At 41.7% G+C, this 19,716-nt stretch overlaps 4 protein-coding genes across 4 annotated transcripts; 3 read left to right on the top strand and 1 right to left on the bottom strand.

Annotated features, from left to right (window-relative positions):
- Positions 1-1,247: 1,247 nt before the first annotated feature.
- Positions 1,248-10,732, top strand: rev1 (REV1 DNA directed polymerase). Its single transcript, XM_074695010.1, has 22 exons — positions 1,248-1,565; positions 2,845-2,920; positions 3,253-3,385; positions 3,465-3,633; positions 3,740-4,231; positions 4,328-5,115; positions 5,220-5,318; positions 5,434-5,550; positions 5,640-5,763; positions 5,852-5,980; positions 6,065-6,219; positions 6,300-6,419; positions 6,503-6,723; positions 6,815-6,987; positions 7,079-7,299; positions 7,385-7,578; positions 7,664-7,942; positions 8,037-8,148; positions 8,237-8,439; positions 8,525-8,675; positions 8,792-8,894; positions 8,975-10,732. Exons 2-22 carry the CDS (start codon positions 2,855-2,857, stop codon positions 9,084-9,086), a joined length of 4,161 nt encoding a protein of 1,386 aa, XP_074551111.1. The 5' UTR covers positions 1,248-1,565; positions 2,845-2,854; the 3' UTR covers positions 9,087-10,732.
- Positions 10,733-11,303: 571 nt separating this feature from the next.
- On the top strand, positions 11,304-13,580 carry txndc9 (thioredoxin domain containing 9). The gene is made up of 5 exons (XM_074694959.1): positions 11,304-11,406; positions 12,148-12,341; positions 12,531-12,649; positions 12,739-12,993; positions 13,084-13,580. The coding sequence occupies exons 2-5, from the start codon at positions 12,180-12,182 to the stop codon at positions 13,202-13,204; spliced, it is 657 nt and encodes a 218-aa protein (XP_074551060.1). The 5' UTR covers positions 11,304-11,406; positions 12,148-12,179; the 3' UTR covers positions 13,205-13,580.
- Positions 13,581-15,590, bottom strand: mrpl30 (mitochondrial ribosomal protein L30). Its single transcript, XM_074694960.1, has 5 exons — positions 15,323-15,590; positions 15,133-15,219; positions 14,381-14,527; positions 14,087-14,160; positions 13,581-14,006 (listed from the first exon to the last, which is right to left on the bottom strand). Exons 1-5 carry the CDS (start codon positions 15,362-15,364, stop codon positions 13,874-13,876), a joined length of 483 nt encoding a protein of 160 aa, XP_074551061.1. The 5' UTR covers positions 15,365-15,590; the 3' UTR covers positions 13,581-13,873.
- Positions 15,591-16,407: 817 nt separating this feature from the next.
- mitd1 (MIT, microtubule interacting and transport, domain containing 1) lies at positions 16,408-18,490 on the top strand. The gene is made up of 7 exons (XM_074694958.1): positions 16,408-16,693; positions 16,785-16,886; positions 17,148-17,284; positions 17,365-17,451; positions 17,539-17,651; positions 17,738-17,798; positions 17,890-18,490. Exons 1-7 carry the CDS (start codon positions 16,549-16,551, stop codon positions 17,983-17,985), a joined length of 741 nt encoding a protein of 246 aa, XP_074551059.1. The 5' UTR covers positions 16,408-16,548; the 3' UTR covers positions 17,986-18,490.
- Positions 18,491-19,716: the final 1,226 nt, after the last annotated feature.

The raw sequence follows: 19,716 nt of genomic DNA, 5'->3' as shown, positions 1-19,716 counted from the left end.
CCTTTTTATGCTCTGTGAAATTAGGTCTGTCGCAAAGTAATTCAGCGTCAGACTACACACATTTCACTTTCTTTGACCTACTTTTATTATCAGAATCTTCTTCTTAAGATACTTACCCTTTCCTGCCTAAATGATGCTTGAAGTCTAACAGACCACAGCCTTAACAGATACTTTCATACAAGGTTGAACGTTTTTGGCACACAGGCTGTTCTGTCTGCCTTTAATTCACTGTTTTATAGTTTCAGTCCGTTCTCAAAGCGCGACAACCTCATTTAATCCGTATAATTCTGGACTGTACGGGTTGTTATTGTCTCTTCGAGCGCACCGTGGTCTCTGCTCGCCTTTACGCGTCTGGCTCGTTCAACCTACACGTGCCTCTGCGTCACGGCCGTGAGTGCCCGTGTGCCAGGCCGTCTGAGGACATCCGCTCCCACAGACACGGATAAGAAACCAGACGGACTGCTCTTTATCGACTGTCTACTGCAGGAAAAACGGGAGGTGTGAGCAGTATGGAACCACACACCAGCCTCTTGGTTGAAAAAAAGCCCAAGATTCAGTTTCTAAAGAGAAATTAACAACAAGAGCGCAGCAGCTTACGAATCCTTCTACCAGCGTACGCAAACGGTTTCCTCTTAAGCACGTCGAGCCAAGTGCATAAATCTACGTGAAAGTAATAGAGTGGGTGGTTAAAACTACACAGAGCTTTCATACAGTCATTTGAGGTGACATGTACTCAGTTGACCGCATAGCGGCAGCACTACAGCACAACTTAAAGCTAAAAACAAGAAGCCGGGATAAGCTTGGTCAAGTTAGCGAAGAGAAGCTGCAAAAACCGGAAGTTCCAAACAATACATTAAGAAAACAAAACAGTTCATGCTTCAAAATATGAAACGTTCCTTAAAATACGATCATATTCTTTAAAAATTAAGATTAAAAACATGTATTATATCAAAGCATGTAACCCATAGTGGTTTGGATTATAAAGACAGGTGAATTATGTATATTTTTATTTGTGTGAGTTCGGACAGACTTTACATACCATTGGAAATTAAGCGTCCCAGATTAGCCATCTAAAGAAAAGTCCAGTCTCCACCCCTGATTAGAAGGCTATAAGATGTCTGTTGATGACAAAAAATATTAGTTGCTGCTCGCTTCAAGAATATTTTCGTAGAGTTCTTAATGTTAAGATTCCATCGGTTTTATTTTGAAATTATTTTCCGGAAGTACAGTGTTAGTGGCGCGAGGCTTGCCTCTCTGTGAGGAAAGGGAAAGCAAAGCGAGCAGGCGGTAGAAATGGAGAGCAGAAGAACTGGGAGGGTAAACGAAAACGTTCAGGAGACATGGCGTGGCAACATGACAAAATAAAAGGACCTGAGTTCACCTTAAAGACTTCTGGGAGGAATACAGCCAATACCGAGAAGGAGAACTAACTGTTTGAGGATTTTTTTTTTTATATCACGCTTTGGTTTTTGTCCCTCTTCGTAATCAAAGCGCACACAGCGTTTGTGCTGGGCTGAATCTGCAGAGAGAAGTGTGAGGCTAAAAACAGTCTGACAGGATAAAAGGTAAAAAGCAAGTGACTTCTTTAACGGGCATTTACTCGGGGATTTAGTTGTTTACAGTCGTGATTAACAGAATACTGTAGTTACATTGTCGTTTAGCTTCTCTATTGTTTAGAGGCTAATTTTTCCAGGCAGTGCAAACGAGTCCAAGCCCCACTTAAAATGGTATTTCTCTCTTTGCCTGAACTGACATGATGTTACTGTCGTGTCATGGCGCAGGGACCTACATGATGAACCACACATTTATCGATTACAAATGCTGTACTAATGTTAGCCGCTTACATGATAATTCTTGGAGCCACATGGGGCTCCGTGGTAACCTACCTGACTGTCAGTGAAGGAGGAGGTCCTGTCCGGGCATGCCCCTGGACACGAGGCTCCTGACATGAAGCCACTGTTATGAAAGCACAACACAACAACCAGATGTATGAGGTGTTAGAAAATGCTCTAGGTTCTAAAACACCTGCTTTTAAAGTCACTAAAACACACCTTTCTAAAATTTTTCACTGCAGCTGTGTTTGACTACGCACGGAGCGCGGTTTACATGCATGAAAAGCTAGTGTGCTGAACTCATGTGTGAATGTTTTCCTGTAATGTTTTGGTTATGCACGATTGAACGCACAAGGGAGACAGAGAAAAGAAGGAACAAGAAAACTGAAAGGTTATTTGAAGCCTCCACTAGAACAATCTAAATTTGCGAATTATAACACGAAAATTAACACCCATAATAACAACAATTACTATCATTATAAACCTATATAATATGAATATGAGGTTTATGAGCGCTTGTAAATGAGCTAACATGATATTTAAGGTATTTAATGTTGAAAATATTCAGATAAACCGTCATGCTTACAATGAAAAATGACCACATAACAGGTTGAATGACTTTTTGTAGCTCCTTTTTGTAAGATTTTCAGAAAACAGCACATCTAATAAGGATTAAATAGTCCCATTATGAAAAGAGACCTCTGAAAGAGTCCAATCTGAGATTATTGTTGAATTATTTCTTCACATTTATTGATTAAAAAAAACCAATCATGTACAGGAGACTTACTTTATGGGTGGCAGTGGTGTCTGTGACAAGGGGTAAGAAACATGTGCTCTCAACTTCTGCTTCACCTGTGCCCTTTTTGTAGCCTTTACCCACCCAGTTTACCTAAAGAGCCCCTTGTGGTGATTGTGCAGTTGACAAAAACAAAAACAGGTTAAATGGCTCCAACAACCCCAGAGTTTGGAGCCCCTGAATCATAATGATAAATATCTTTTCTTGTGTGTTCAGGCAGCTCAGTATGAGTCGAGATGGGTGGATGAAGAAGAGAGCCAATGCCAGTGATGACAATGGTTGGGCTGAAAGGGTGAGCATTCATCATGTCATCAAAGTCAACAGGAATGGCAGAAATTATTGCACTAGTCTTAGGATTTTATAGCCTGTATGTTATATATATATTTTTTAAAATAATCGTTTACACATTAATTTATCCCTTTGATTCCTTTTTTCCGTATGAAAATTTGTCAGGATGAGTTGTGATTTTCAATTCTCAGAGCAGCTTTGATAAGGAACAATACTTTCAAGGCATGAATAGCATGTGTTTGAAATCTGCGTCCATAAAATCCTCCATGCAGACTTGTTATCATTGTGAATGATTAGTCTACCTCTGACTGCCACTGTTCTCTTTCTCTCTTGCAGGGCGGCTACATGGCCGCCAAAGTTTCTAAGCTGGAGGAGCAGTTTAGACTTGATGCCCCCAGAGAAAAACAGAAGGAAGGCTCATGCACCAACATCTTCAGTGGAGTAGCGATCTATGTCAACGGATACACAGGTAATGTGATGCTCTGTTACTGAATGTTACTGCAAGATGGTGAATTGCAAGATTAAAACAAAGACACCTGTGTGGTAAGACCCCAGTGCAGATGAGCTGCGCAGACTGATGATGCTGCACGGAGGACAGTTCCACGTCTACTACTCCCGCTCCAAGACCACCCACATCATCGCCAATAACCTGCCAAACAGCAAAATCCAAGAGCTGAAGGGGGAGAAGATCATCAGACCAGAGTGGATCACTGACAGGTCTGTCTGAGAGAGATGGGGAAGACGTAGCAACACTTTAGCATCTGTCGTCTTCCACTGTATTATCTGACTCTACCTACCAACCTGCTCTTTTTTGATTTGACAGTATCAAGGCCGGGCGTCTCCTGCCTTACCTGCAGTACCAGCTGTACACAAAACAGAAAGGCCCACTCTTCCCTGGCATGATTTCGCGCCAGACCTCAGAGATCCCCGGACCCAGCCGACAGCTGAGCCATCAAAAGCTTCACCCGCCACAGCGCAGCTTTCAGCACTCTGCTCTCCACAACGAGAAACCATCCAGCTGCCAAAATAACCCGATTCCAGACCCTGGCACCAGTCGACTTCACCAAGGCAACATCCAACCTCAGTCCATCCAGCAGAGCTCTGCAGCTCGCTCCTTTAACCCCAAACACTTAGCACCCAGCCACCTCAGTGCAGACTCCAGGCACAAAAGCCCTTTACACCCACAGAAACCCCCACAGACGTCTCTTCAAACACCTCATCCTGATCTCCAGCTCCAGAGAGCCGGTCAACCACAACCTCAGATTAACTCTTCATGCAACAGTGCTCCACGCAGCAAAGAAGGGGAGGTCAGAATGTGAGTATTAGAAAGCGCTTTAGCTGTTTTTACTCCTTTATTTCATGGCTATTTGAATTAATTGACGTGTCTCTTCTTTGTCTCTTTAACCTGCAGAAATGGATCACTGCAGACCTCACTGAGCCATTCAAAAGTGAATGAAATGCAAGAGTGTGGAAAAGAAGATCCTCTCCAGCAGGTGGTGAAAACCCCAGCCCTGACTAACGGACACACTCACCTCCAAAACGGTGCCTTAAAGCCAGAGGACCTGTCCCCTGATACAGATCCAACCTCTGTTGACATGAAGCTGCCTGAATACGGAGCCGCAACTTCTTCAGGACAGCTTCAGGCCAAGCCTGACCCCTATGAGTTTCCCCACAGTCCTCCTAAGCGATCTGACTATTCTTTTGATCTTATGGAGGAATCCACGCTGGAAGATGATGAGGGATCCAAACCTCCTCCTGCAGATCAGCGAGAAGCAAACACTCACAAACACCCGAAGCAGCATCAGGCATCCTGTGAAGTTGAGTCAAAGTCTGAGGAGACTCCCAAATCATCTGCATCCTTTCCACATTCTTCACTTCGACTGAATGGAAGTCACCACAATGCCTTTTCATCCAATCCCACCTCACTGAACACAACCAACATGTTGGCCAAACCAGATCCTCCCTCTGAGAAGTCATCATCATCGTCTAAGTCTTCAACACAGCTGCTGGCACAGACCAGCGGCTTGATTTCTGAGTTCTACTCTCACTCACGTTTACACCAGATCTCTACGTGGAGGTCAGGCTTCTCAGAGTACGTCAATGAGCTGCACAGTAAACGGAAAACAGCAGGAGGCACCTCCTTCCCGGGTAAAGACCGACTGAGGAAATCTTTGGGGCAGCGCTTGGCTGACCGTCAAGGTAGGAACAGAGGAGTCATGTCTCAAAACAAGTCTGCAATGATCCCTGAGTACTTGTCAAGTTCTTTCCTCCAATCATTTTCTCTGCATTTATTTTGTGGTCAGGTTCGTCAGCATCCACAAGTGTGAAGTCTTGTATTTTTCATGTGGACATGGACTGTTTTTTTGTGTCCGTGGGGATCCGACATCGACCCGAGCTCAAAGGTAAAGCCTTCTTTTATCGGTTTAATTTATTCTCTGCAAGTAAAACATTTAACTGTCCAGAGAATAGTCTTCAAACTGTCAGAGCTCCTGGTTGAGGGTTTTTTTCTCCACACAGGGAAGCCTGTAGCTGTGACCAGTAACCGTGGACAGCTCAGAGTGCCTCAGAGACCCGGGGCCAACCCTCAGGTGGAGCTGCAGTACTACCAGAGGAAGTATACCAATCCCCAACCTGGTGAGATCACTGAGGCAGCTCCTGTGAAACCCTGTTACTTTTTACCCAACATCCTGGACTAAGTGCATCCTTGTTTTGTCTTTTCAAAGGTGCAGACGAGGACCTGTACAGAACTCCCTCACAGGAAAGTCCAGAGTCACATGCTAATGGAGTGAACCAGGATGCTGCTGCGCTCTCGATGGCAGAGATTGCATCCTGCAGTTATGAAGCAAGGTACAATAAAGGAAATATTTTTAATTCTGTTGTAAAAAAAGGGATTTTGTACTAACTACAACGTCCATATTTATGTCGTCTCTCACAGGCAGGCAGGCGTGAGGAACGGGATGTTTTTTGGCAAAGCTAAGCAGCTGTGTCCCTCGCTGGTGTCTGTCCCGTATGATTTTGAGGCCTACAAAGAGGTGGCTTTCACCATGTATGAAACTCTTGCAGGGTAAGAAGAACTTACTGCTCATTTCCACATTCAGTTCTAATACAAAATGAATCAAAGCTCACCTTCTTCCTTTACACACTCCAGTTACACTCATGACATCGAGGCTCTGAGCTGTGATGAGTTGCTGGTTGATGCATCTGCGCTGCTGGCTGAGCTGGGCATCGCAGCAGAGGACCTTGCCAAAGCGATTCGAGCAGACATCAAGGAGAAAACAGGATGCAGTGCTTCTGTGGGAATGGGTGAGTTTATGTCACGCCATATCAAAGATAAATCCTGTGTTTCTATTTTGCAAACTAAAATCAGCTGCTCGTCTGTTCAGGCTGCAACATCCTGTTAGCTCGGCTGGCGACTCGCAAAGCAAAGCCTGAAGGTCAATTCTTCTTAAAGAGTGAAGAAGTGGATGATTTTATAAGAGATCTGCCAGTGACCAGCTTACCAGGTAGATATAGCACCACCTGCTGGTCTGATCAGCTGATCATCAGTATGTTTCTCTTGTGGTGAATTTCTGTCCTTGTTTTGTAGGTGTTGGGCCTGTCATGGGCAGAAAGCTGGCTGCTATGGGTGTGAGGACATGTGGTGACCTCCAGCAGGTGTCTCTGTCTCAGCTGCAAAAGAAATTTGGCCCTCGGACTGGACAGACCCTGTTTCGTTTCTGTAGGGGGCTGGACGACAGACCGGTCCGCTATGAGAAGGAAAGGAAGTCAGTCTCCGCTGAGATGAACTACAATATTCGCTTTACAAAGGTTGCCTCAAATGCCTTTCTCCTCCTCAGCCTCTTCTCTCCTTTCCTCTCCATCTCTGTTTAACCTCTCGCCCTCCTTGTTCTCTGCTCAGGTTGACGAGGCTGAGTGTTTCCTCACTAACTTGTCCATGGAGGTGCAGAAGCGTTTACAGGAAGCTGGGCTGAGGGGTCGCAGAGTCACTCTCAAAGTCATGGTTCGCAAAGTCGGAGCCCCACTGGAATCTGCAAAATATGGCGGTCATGGCATCTGTGATAACCTCGCCAAGTAAGACAAAGGCAGTTATCCTGCTGTTTGTTTCAAGAGACAAATTATTCCCGGTTTACCAATTTTACTCTCTTTTGTCCCGCACTGTCAGAACTGTGATGCTTGCTCAGTCCACTGACAGCGGAGAGCTGATCGCTGCTGCAGTCATCAAGCTGTTTCACGGCATGAAGCTCCAGGTTGAGGACCTGAGGGGAATCGGCATCATGGTTCAGCTTCTGGAAGGAAGCTCTGTCACTCAGGACACAAGCAGCACCAGGACTCGCTCCATCAAAGACATGCTCAAAGGATCAAGTGCAAAATCCAGAACCAGAGGTTTGTGGTCTGTCTTTATTCTCCATGTGCCTCTCTTAAGTGATGTCTTTGAAATCAGCTGAGCTCAATGTTTTTTTTTTTACAGATGCTGCAGACAACAACAGACATCAGGAAAAGACTTCCTCAGCCTCTGCTCCATCTAGCAACACCTCTCCTTTTCCTCTGCTCCCTGCTGAGCCGGTGCCAGGGACCAGCAGAGACCAGCAGGCATGCAGACAGACCCCTAAACATCCTCGAACTCGTCTTAACTTCAGCATTGAAGTCCCCTCCCCTTCACAGGTGAGGAAGCACAACCCTTTCAAAATGAGACGATGATAGCTAAAAAACACGATTCTTATCCAACTTTCATTTTTTGATTTCCCAGGTGGATCGTTCCGTGTTGGAGGCTTTACCTGCAGAGCTCAGAGAACAAGTGGAGCAGTCGTGGACAAATCGAGATGGGAGGCCTACTAACCATCAGTCTCCAGGTCCACAGACCTGTCCTCCCCAGCCTCCCTCCATGAAGTCCGGTCCGGCCTCCCCTCCTCTTCCCCCTGTGTCAGTCTCTGCGTTGTACTCTCCTCCAGTCGGCACACTGCTCCTGCAGATTCCAAATCAGCCAGATGGTGCAGGAATTGTTCTGGAGCTACCAAATTTTTCACAGGTATAGAAACACGAGATTGAGATTACGTTTTCATCCAAGTGTTTCTCCAGTTTTATGGGCCAGAATGTAAACACTCTTCCATTCTTCTCTGCAGGTTGATCCAGATGTTTTTGCTGCTCTTCCCAAAGAGCTTCAAGAGGAACTGAAGTCAGCCTACAACCGTGTTACAAACATCCAGCCACAGGCAAAGATGTCAACACTTCCAGGTGACTGAAGACACAAGTTTCATTTCTACTGTGTCTTAATCTCAGAGTGTGTATTGTCTTAACTGCATGATACTCCTTGTCTTTTCAGCTGTGGAGCAGAGGAATCCACTGCTGCAGCTCAAACAGTCAGGAGTTGGAATTGGTCGTGTAAAACGACGCTATAAGAGGAAAAACGCAGTGAGCCCGGTAAAAAAGGGTCCGTCTCCTCTGAAGAAGCGTCCCATGATCAACAGCCCAGCCAAGACTTTACCACTTCCTGTAAAATCACGTGAGACAGCGAGCATCGTAAAGGTGAGCCAACAGACAGCTTACTCCTTACAGAACATTCAATAAGTTGCTTTAAGCTGAACTAACTTTGATATACTTCTCTCCGCAGACTGAAACCTGTCCATCCTCCTCAGCTTCTAAAGCCAACATCCCAGAGTCTCTCTGTAAGTTTATCCCACGCCCTGCTCCAGCCTTGGCTGGAGCCTGCGACCTGACTGACATTAAAACACTACTGCGGGAGTGGGTCACCACCATCACAGGTATACAGCTGAGAGCACCGACAGCTGTGAAAACAGCCGTCAAAAATCACCTGTACTTGTTTCATAGTCTGTGATTATTATTTCTTTATTGTAACCCCATCCTTTGTTTTTGCTAGAACCTATGGAGGAGGACATCCTGCAGGTGGTGAAGTACTGCACTGATCTGATCGAGGATAAAGATCTGGAGAGGTTGGATCTGATTATAAAATACATGAAAAGGTCAGTTTTGCACAGATCACCCTCCTCCATCCCTTGTTTTTCTTTTCTCCCTTTGCTGACTTCTGATTTTCCATCTGCAGGATCATGCAGCAATCTGTGGAGTCAGTTTGGAGCATGGCGTTTGACTTCATACTGGACAACGTGCAGGTGGTTGTGCAGCAGGCCTACGGGAGCACCTTGAAGGTATCATAAAGATGGAGGGAGGACTGATCTCACTGTGTGCTACCATCACAACATTTTCCTACTTTTATGAGATTCCCTGAAGTCAAAGATGACTCTTACTTTCAACTCTGCAAAAAACTGCCAGAACATGCTCAGTGGTCAACAAACTGACTTCCTTCAAACTTGCAGTATGAGAAAGTGTTACAGGAGCCATGATAGTGTTTGAATTTTATAAGTGCAGTGACCTCTTTATATAACTTTTTTCTAAAGGACGAGCTACGCTGACTAAAGTCAGGAAATTCCTCACAGAATCCACCCAGAACGGTGAAAGTTGTAGCACTTTTTTGCAAATTCACAATTTTCAGTTGAAGTTCTTTCCTAAAAACAGCTTGATCATTTCTAAAACATTTTATCCAAGACGAGTTCCTAAGATTTAATATTTTTTAACCCTTGTTGTATTTTTCCCCTCAGTTGAGCAGTTGACCCTTATGTGTTCCTAAAGTTAGAATAGTGCTACAAGAGTTTTATTTTTTTCTTCTTTTATGCAGTAAATTGGTTAGGTTTGAACTATTTCCTGATAACACAACCATTGTATTCAATGCAAATATGTAAGAATCATTCAGTTTTGCAGCACTCCTTAGGCTTCGATTAATAATCCCAGAAATTGTAGACATCTAACAGCCTCATCAGTATTTTCTTTGGTGCTTCGTACCGTTTGGACCGACCTGTGACAAATCGACAACTACTGTGTCACCAAAAAGCAAACAGAAGATAGTCTGCTGCAGACAGTAGTGTTTTTTATTATCCCTTTGCAAAAAAAGTGCCAAACTCTGTTATTAAAGTGTGTAAATACTGTTTTTAAAGATGAGCGTTCAAAGTTTTAAAGGAAAAGATGTTTGTGGAGGGGTTTCCTCTTGTATTGTTTACATGTAGTGAAATCTTAGTAACTGTCTTTAAATTGTAAATCTCACTCTTTCACCGTATGTAAGTGTTCCAACATGGACATCAGAGCTGCCAAAGCACTTCATGTGAGGTTAACTGTTGATTTTCAGTAGCACTCTGACTCATGAGGATGTTGACAGGCAATCAATAAGTAGCCTATGCATTTTTATTTTCTCTAACAAGCAAGATGTCCTTCATGATCATGTCATGTTTCATACTGCCTATCATGTTTCTGCAGAAATTTCAAGCGTTTTACTAAAAACAGTTTCACCTTGAAAATAATGCTGGATCTTTATAGGAAACTTGACCTGATTTTTCACTCTGACACCTCATGTTTACGTTATATTATGGAGACATTTGTGGCTACATTATTTTATCTGTGTACTTTTTACTAACGGTGATAAGAAGGATTTGGTTAACGCGGTTGGCTGGCTAACTGGCTTGTTATCTCACTATAACATTATGTGAAGTGTGTGGTTTAAAAAATATGTTTATTACAGTTTCCCTATATGCAAACCAAATCAATCAACCCGTTGATATGAATGTAAACCGGAATGTGTAAGTCTCCACTCACTCTCAAGATGTTCGCTTCTCTTCACCTGTCGTATCTGTCCAGAAGGAAATGGCCAGATGTTCAAATTGGCCAGTCTTGACTTCTCTAAACTGGCTTGTGCCTGAAGACCTGAAGCTGTGAACTTGTTTGTAAGTTTTCTAAATCTTGGTAATAAACTGTAAACTCTGTATTAATGAACTTGTCTTTGTCATGTTTTAAAAGTTAGTGCTAAACGGAGGGAGAAATGGTTGGTTCTCAAAGTTATTTTAAACAAGCTGTTAATGTAAATCTCATAAAGAGAAAAAATTAGGATGTCTTTCGACATGCATTATAAAGGGCTTTACAGAAGAAAGAATACGACTAAGAACAGCTGTGTGTAAGAACAATACTTAAAAGTAACAATAAAATCACATGCAATTAATAAAAGACCTAACTTTTTAATCTAGCTATTAATTTGGAATATTTACTTTGTAGCCCTGGACTGCATTAAAATCACTGTTACTTTTAGCACAGCTTTTAAGCACATTTTTTAACTTTATACTTGTTTCATTTCATTTTGTTTGTTCACTCTTTATTTTATTTTAGTTAAATGTTCAGAGGCAGGAAAAAGAGAAACTGCCCATGAATTTAATCACAACATTAGTAAATCCTTTGTCACATTGTTTAGTAAATAAAACTTGAGTAAGTGACTGTAAAAGCTGAAGCGCTAACAGTAAAAAATATTGTTTTTAATCTATGAATTTCCGGGTCGTGGTTTGACGTCACCAGGCCTAGTTGACGTCACATCCGCTGCATCGTTAAGCGTTTCGCGCACGAATTGAAGTGTAACTGACAGCCGGATCACATTTCCATCAGGTAAAACTGTATTTTATCGTCTGTATAGTTAACTGAGATTATTTTTATTTCGATGCCATGAAAACTTCACATTGGCTTAAGCTCAATCAAGTGTTTTACATCTTTATTGAGTGTTATCGACCCTCTATGTTAACGCTTGATAGCCTAACAGGCTAACAAGCGCTGTTGACTCGATATTAGAAAGATTTCTGCAAAGAAGTGCGGACATCATGTATTTTATGTTAACTGGAATGTATAACTTAAATGCACTTGAAACTAATAGAGGGCCCTTTTGGGTTTATCATCCGTTATAAAGTCGCTGTATGTGTTCGTTGCTAGGCTAATGCTAACTAACCGGCTGTAGTAAGGCGTGTCCTGACGTTACGGCTTTGTCTGGACGGCAGATTTGGTTGCGAGTACTTGTTGATATCCTGCTTTTAACATTACGCCCTCGCTTTTACGAGTGGTGATCATTGTACAATGGTTCGTTATGTACGCCACTGATCTAATGCTTATCAACACTGCTGTTGAACTTTCCGTCGTATTTATGTTATTACTCGGTTTTTGCTTATATGCATGTAGTGTATTAGTGATGTTAAGATCAACCGTGAAAATAAAAATGTAAGAGAATAGATCAACATTTATTGACCTTCAGCTTCTAAATAACTTCTAAGAGTTGATATAGAAGCACAACATTGTGTTTTCTTGAGTTATCTGATGGCATATGCTGGTGTTCATATATTGTTTTCTTGACCTCCCCAGAATCTGAAAGAGTTTCACACCAAGCTCTGGAGATGGCGAACCAGCCGTTAGACATCATTACCAAGGTTCTGGAGCAGGTGGAGGAGAAGGTGGATGCACAGCTGAGCAAACTGAATGAAATGGATGAAGATGATTTGGACAGACTGAAGGAGAGGCGATTAGAGGCACTTAAGAAAGCCCAGAAACAGAAGCAGGTGTGTAGATAGTGTGTCACTAGTTGGGTGTCTACTTCCCAAATATTATGGGCTTCAGAATTTAACTTCACACCCAAGTGATTTTATTTTGGAAGAGAGGAGCCTTTATAGTTTTACTGTCCTAGGACTTAAAATAAGTTTGTTATTGTTACTTCTTTGTGATTCATTGTTCTGCTGTGTGTTTTTAAGGAGTGGCTGTCTAAAGGCCACGGGGAGTACAGAGAAATCCCAAGTGAAAAAGACTTTTTCGGTGAGGTGAAGGAGAGCAAGAATGTTGTCTGCCACTTCTACAGAAGTTCAACCTTCAGGTAAGTGCAAAAACACCACATTCTCATAGCTAGTCATAATTAACGAAAATAACTTAATAACTTCCTTTCCTCTCTCCTCCCTCCCACAGATGTAAGATCCTCGACAAACACTTGGCCATCCTGGCAAAGAAGCACGTTGAGACCAAATTCATCAAACTGAACGTGGATAAGGCACCCTTCCTGACAGAAAGGCTGAGGATCAAGGTGATCCCTACTTTGGCTCTGCTCACAGATGGAAAAACCAAAGACTACGTGGTGGGTTTCACTGACCTGGGAAACACTGACGAGTTTCCAACAGAGATGCTGGAGTGGAGACTCGGCTGTGCAGATGTCATCAACTACAGGTGAGACTGCTACAGATTGTCTCCTTCAACTTGAAAGCATCACAGCTAGAATTAAAGTCACATGCTAATAAAATCTTTGTTCTGTTTTAGCGGTAACCTGATGGAGCCTCCTACAGTGAACCAGAGGTCAGGCACTAAGTTCACAAAGGTGGAGAAGAAAACCATCAGAGGGCGAGGATATGACTCGGACTCTGATTCTGATGACGACTGAAAAGCAGTGACAGTCGTCTGGTTTTCTCTCTCAGGGCTACCTCACAGTAAAGAAGTCCAGCTGATGGCCCGCTTTGATTTATTCATACCTTTTTCTCAGTGACTTACTCATTTCTACAGACTTCCTGATTCTTATTCACCATATCTCAAATTAATTTCATATCTAAAGTGTTAGTTTATTAGTCTTATTTAATAATTCCTTCCTCCATGTTTTATATTACAGTCTCTCTAAGACACACTAGGTGTCAAATAACTCTGTGCTTTATGAAATGTTTTGTCTGTCTGGAATACAGTTGCCAATCAAACAATCTCCACGACTGTGTGATCTTACTTGGTAGAAAAAAAAAATCTGTCTAGTAAAAGATGAAGGCGAGATGTCATTTTTAAAAAAGTGTTTAAATTATACACATCATGTTTAATAAAGAAACTCTTTCATTACACTGAAATGTCATGCATAACAGCATTGTTCCAAAGCATCCTCACTGTGACAAAGGTCCAGCTTAACAACTTCACTGAGCTGAGAGTCTGATGGCGTCTCCACTCATTCCTTTGCAGTCTGTAGTCTGATACCTCAAAACATGCATCAGGCTTATTTCAAGAACGCCCTCGATGTGAAAAGAAAAATAACAGGAAACTATGAACACTCTGAATTATGTGATTGAAAGTGGGGCTAGGATTCAATAGCCTTGGGTTCCACCGGCTTGAGGAGACGACGAACTATCAGCTCCCCCTTGCTGTTGATGTAGGTGTCCGACATGTCCTCTTCAGCAGGGAGTCCATAGGGAGTCTTCAGTGGCTGGATCCTGAATAAACCACAAAGAGAGGAAACGTTACACTCAGCCTAAGTATGAAAGACGTTCCCCTCTGTGTGGATAGTGCTTACCTTACGAGGTGTTTGACAAATTTCAGTTTGTGGTTGACTGCAGGTGTGTTTTTGTGAATCACAGGAACATATGCCTGGAAATGAGAGTGTTAACAGTGAATGCAAAATGAAGGAAACAATAAAACTAGAGCTAAATATGATTCAGATGGAAAACATGAAATGGGAAGAATATCACAGAATATCTTCACTTTCCTTTATTTCTCTTCCATTATTCCATTACATCGTACAATACATTGTTCCAACTTTTTTATGAAGGCTTTAAAAATTTGAGTTTTTAACATGCAGAGAATTTACCTTTTGAAGCCCCAAGGTTTTCATTATCTCTTTCTCCCAGTACGGTCTTCGCATCACACTTTTTACTCGTGTCACGATATGGAGTTTATGAGGTTTCTCTGGATCGCCACCATATTTCTCATGTTCTTTTGATCTCTCTTCAAAAAGCTGTGAAGAATAACACAAGGTCTTTGGGGCAAATGATAAAAAGCTTTGGTGCTTTGTTCACGAAGATACAGGCGCACCAATATAACCATGGACAGGTGACACTTTCAGCCCTTATTCTACACTGTTAGAAGACTCTGGACCCTTATGGATTTTAACCTTTCAAAATTAATCATGATGCCACAAGAGCACAAAGGGAAACAAATCCTCAGGGGTGTTACAATTTTATTCCCCCGCTTTCAAATACAATTTAAGTAAATGCAGCACGGGCGATTTTAATATCAGACTTTTGGGGAGTTTTGGGGGTGCTCAGCTCCTTGAGAGATGAAAAAGTTAATGAATATGCTCAACTTTCAATAATGAAATTGAATAAATGCAGTTTATTCAAAACTGATATTTAGAATATGAGATTATTTTTCTCAAACTACCTGCTGAATTTAAAGGGCAAATGTCTGTAATCTTTTTGGGGTGGTGGGTAAACATCCGGGCTTCAGCACGCCCATTAAACGGACCCAGTATTTAGTATTATACATTCCTCTTCAATTTTGTATTGCGTGAAGTAAAATGTATGTAGCTGATGTACAGCACGTATTTTGCCTCGTTTTTACCTCGTTGTAGATTCTCACTCTTGTGACTTTGCTGCGTGCAGACACAAACCATGGAGATGGTGACCAAAAAGTGGCTTCAGACAGGACCTGATAAACGAACAGTGATAAGGCACATTAAAAGGCCAGTCTGTAACAAAGCATAAACTAAAAAGCAGATACCCATATTCTATCTACAAAGTAACTCTCTTACCTTGAATGGGAAAGAGCTCAATCTGCGGCACAACCCTGACATGTTTTCACACCGATACACGCCAAGGTTACAACCTGCTACAGACCTAACGACCGCGTGTTGAGCAAAAAACAAACACAACGTAACGAAATATATAACAAGTAATATTCACATCATATTTACAACTGTGGTAAGTCTGAAACGTTTTTCGACAACTCTATAAGAGATAAAACGTGTTTATCCTCTCCTCCATAGACAGTCCCACCGGAAGCGTCAATGAGTTACACAGAAACTCTGCCGGAATGACACGTATCTTATGTATACGGTTCCAAAAGATATTTTCCTCCTTTTTATTTTTTATTTTTTAACGTATTGCTGGGTTTCCGCTACCTGCTGACAGAGTGCCGATCAAATAGAAAATAGATAAATACTAATATTACAAATTATTGGAGTTGCATGACAATAATTTATATTTTCTCAGTGAGTTTACACTGTTCAAGGTACTGCAACAAAAATCTGATACACCCATTTCCAGAACTGTGCTGTAAAATGTCTCAAATATCCAAGTGTGCATTCACTCCTTTCAGACCCTGAATAACCTGTTTCCTTTTCAAAATCATATCTCTGACAATGTAAAACCATGCTGATGCTGGCAACAGGATTAAAATTTCTTTTTACTTTATGGTAAGATGCTTGGTGAGTAAAGGTTATTCTGATCTTCTTTTCACTGTGAGGAGATTTATTTATTTATTTTTTTTTTTTTTACAAGCTATTGGGCTCCTGTGCACATTACCTCCCAGGTGCCAAAACAATACAAGCTCTCAGGATTGGATATTCTATTGCCCCACAAAGAGCTGAGTTAATACTAGTCCAGAAAATTTGTATTTTCCTGCATTTACAGTAAATGTGTGATTTGGTTCAATGTGTTTACTGTCTTCAGCATTGAACATTCATTTATTTACTTTTCATTTGGTGTCATTTAATATTATTAAAAATGCATCCTCTCTATTTAATTTGTTGTGTCGTACCTTGGTGTATTTATTATTGTCGTCTTTAAAATTCAGATACTGACAAACTGCTGCTTCTAGGAGCGACCATTTCCTTTCCTTGTTTCTCGGGGAATTATTTTGATGGCGCACCCGATCAACCGTAAAGTCTGTTAGGTAGTTTCACTTTTTCGTGCGGTCTCTCTGACATGAGACATGCTACTCTGATAAATTGATAAAACTACGAGGGAAGGCGCAACAATGACACAGAACCATGTGTCCGGGATGGAGTCCTCCGCCATCTCCGTCCTGAAACGGGCCGTGGAGCTGGACCAGAACGGCCGCTTCCAGGAGTCTCTAGTCTGTTACCAGGAGGGCATCCAGCTGCTCATGGACGCGTTGAAAGGTCTCTTTCTTCATCAGTCAGATATAAATTAAGGCCATAAAGATAAGATATTAACCAGATCTTACTCTGGTCTTATTTCTCATTCCACCAGCTGTTAAAGATGACTCAAAGAGGGGACACTACAGGGACAAGATTAAAGGCTACATGGACAGAGCTGAGCAGATCAAAGTCCATGTGAACCAGATGAAAGAAGGTAAGTCAACACAAAGTTTATGAAACTGAAATTGAAAACAAATCCTCATGCATGGAGAGAGTGAGGTTAGGTGAATGCCATTCACACATCATCTGGTCATGTATAATAATTTAATCATTTTGGTACATCGTTTTTTCAGATTCTTGTGGAGACTTTCCTCAAAAAGAACCCTTAGGAACCACGGATTGTATGCCCAGGACTTAGGAAACACTCCAGACTTTTCCAGTGACCTGTCTCCTTCTGTGTTTTCTCTCCTCTCAGATGGGAAGTACCATGAGCAGATAAAAATAGCAGAGGATGCCACCGGTCACAGCTATGAGTCTCTTTTCAAACCCTACATCAGCAACTTACTCACAGAAGTCTGGGTACAAGACCCGTACATACGACACACGCACCAGGTAGCCTTGGTCTTTATCAGTGTGTGGTGCCCAACTGTGTCGAAAAACAAAGTAACCTCTCCCCTTTCTTCTCACTTCAGTTGTATAACTTCCTACGCTTCTGTGAGATGTTACTCAAAGCATCCTGCAAAGTGAAAAAGATACACCTCCTCACCTCACAGGATGAGGTAGGTCACATATTAACAGGACACACAATATGTCAGCTTCGGCCCTCTCATGTTACTGATGCTTTACTTCCTGTCGTCCTCTCTCAGGCGGATAGCAGCCAGCAGAGCAGCGCTCTGGCAGAGATTAAACAGAGTCTCGGCGCTCGGGGTGTGGCTCTGGATTTGCAGTATTCCTCCACTATTCACGATAGAGAGATCAGGTAAAATCAGGGTTATACTCACAGTTGTATGAAGTATCTATTCACTCTTTTATGGTCGTAGTCTAAACAAATCTAATCGTCCACAGATTCGATAATGGATGGATCATAAAGATAGGAAGAGGGCTCGATTACTTCAAGAGGCCCAAAGTGAGTCTTTTACTTCATGTCTATTCTGCAATCAGGATTTGTATCGTTGTGAGGATTTGTGGTAGTAAAAGGTGTTCATTTTATTTTTCAGGGACGGTTCTCTGTTGGTTATTGTGACTATGACCTCCGAGAGTGCCAGGAGACCAACGTAGACATCTTTCACACCCAGCATACGAAGACACTATGAGAAATATAAAGCTAAATAAAGCTGTTATTGTTTGTTTTTAACCTCTTAGACTCATCTGCTGTTGTTGGATTTCTATGACAGGTCTATATGATCAGCCTTAACCACAGAGTAAAATCAAGCGAAACTTTCTACTTTTTCTAAAAGTGGTGTGTCTTAAATTTTGGCCTTATTACTCATCTTCATTTGATAATTTATAATTCAGGGTTTTTTAATGTTTAACTTTTACTGGTACATCCTTTTTATGAATTGGTCCAAGTTTTGTATAGGGATAACAGCTTTTAAAGCCCAATACCTCCATCTGGTGGAAAACTAAATTATTATTATTATTATTTTTCAATCTATTAAAATGCTTTTTGATACCTTGAAATGTGTTTGAATTTGGATTTGTCTTCAACTGAAGCTTTAACAGCAACTTGAATACCATTTTAAAACCACCCTACCTCAAACTCCAAACTTCATATTACATAAATATAACGATGTTAGCTCTCACAATAAACCCTTTTTTATCTGATGAAATGCTGTCTTGCTGCTTCTGTTTGCAAAGAGGGAAACTCCTCCAAATATTCTGTTTATTAAAAAAAATTGAGTAAATCTCACAGTACAGTTGACAAGTTTTGAGTCAGAATGATAAAATTTACTATTTCCCCTTAATCTTTGGTTCAGAAAATTTTGTAGAAGTGTGCAGGTGATATATATTATTCACCTATTAGCCTGTTAACCTTTATGCTAGTTTATTTTTGTTTTCAATGTGAAATCTTTTGGAAAAAATGCTCATGATTTCCTGTTTTGTGATCAGATGTGTGAGCAGGAGGTTTGGGATATTTTTAGATCTCAAACTGGGTCAAAGCAGTTTTAAATTCTGAATTGATGAATTAACATATTACATAACTGATGGGTTCCTGTCATTTATTAAAACACCACTCCATCTATTTAATGGTCAAATGTGAGTAATTAAAAGATGTTATAGCTTCTGTATCCTTACAGCAGCTTAAAGCTCTGTTTCTGTCAGGCTGGTGCCAAAGTGGTTACCTGTCAGGGTCTCAATGCAGATAAAGGTTAATGATCAAAATATTTTCACCCCAGCTCTAAAAAGATGTGATAAATATCCCTCTCATTAAATATCCATGGGAGACTGTTTGTTTTATAATGAATAGCTTCCCTGCTTAGTCCAGCCGTGATCAGCTTATCCATCGGCCTTAATCTCGATATGCTCAGTCCTCATCTGGGCCCTGAAAGCAAGAAAATATAATCCACCAGAAAAACACATGAACCACAGCTGACCCTGACTGAAACATACTCTTCTGTTTCTCTTTTACATGTCTGAAAAGGATGAAAAAGGGTGTACAAAGAGCAAGAAAAGCATTATTCTTCAGTATGACCGAACATTAGCAACAAATCAGCAGTAATCACATTAAAAGAGAAGATAATCTCACACATATTGTCGCCTTTGTGTAGATTAAGTGCAATAAATCTATGAATGAGGGAATTAAACAAAAACCACATCCCAGACTCTTATGTCACGGTGCTCTAATGACATGGGTGGGTGCAATGGGTGGCGTGTAATCCAGCTGTCAGCAGCTGGGTCCATGTTCTGCTGGAAGAGAGGAGGATTTGTGCAATGAGGAGTCCCATCAGAAACACCACACACCCAAACAGAAATATGAACACAGAGGAAGGTTTTCTCTCCTCCTCCTCCAGTAGCCCTCCCTCTTGCTGATCGTAGCCCAGTGG

This window comes from Halichoeres trimaculatus, unplaced genomic scaffold, assembly GCF_033239565.1.
Source record: "Halichoeres trimaculatus isolate MK-OKI-2021-1 unplaced genomic scaffold, fHalTri1.1 fHalTri1_scaffold_19, whole genome shotgun sequence".
Classification (NCBI taxonomy): domain Eukaryota; kingdom Metazoa; phylum Chordata; class Actinopteri; order Labriformes; family Labridae; genus Halichoeres; species Halichoeres trimaculatus.
Note: the sequence above shows the minus strand (reverse complement) of the source record. Positions and strands in the feature narration are given on the sequence as shown.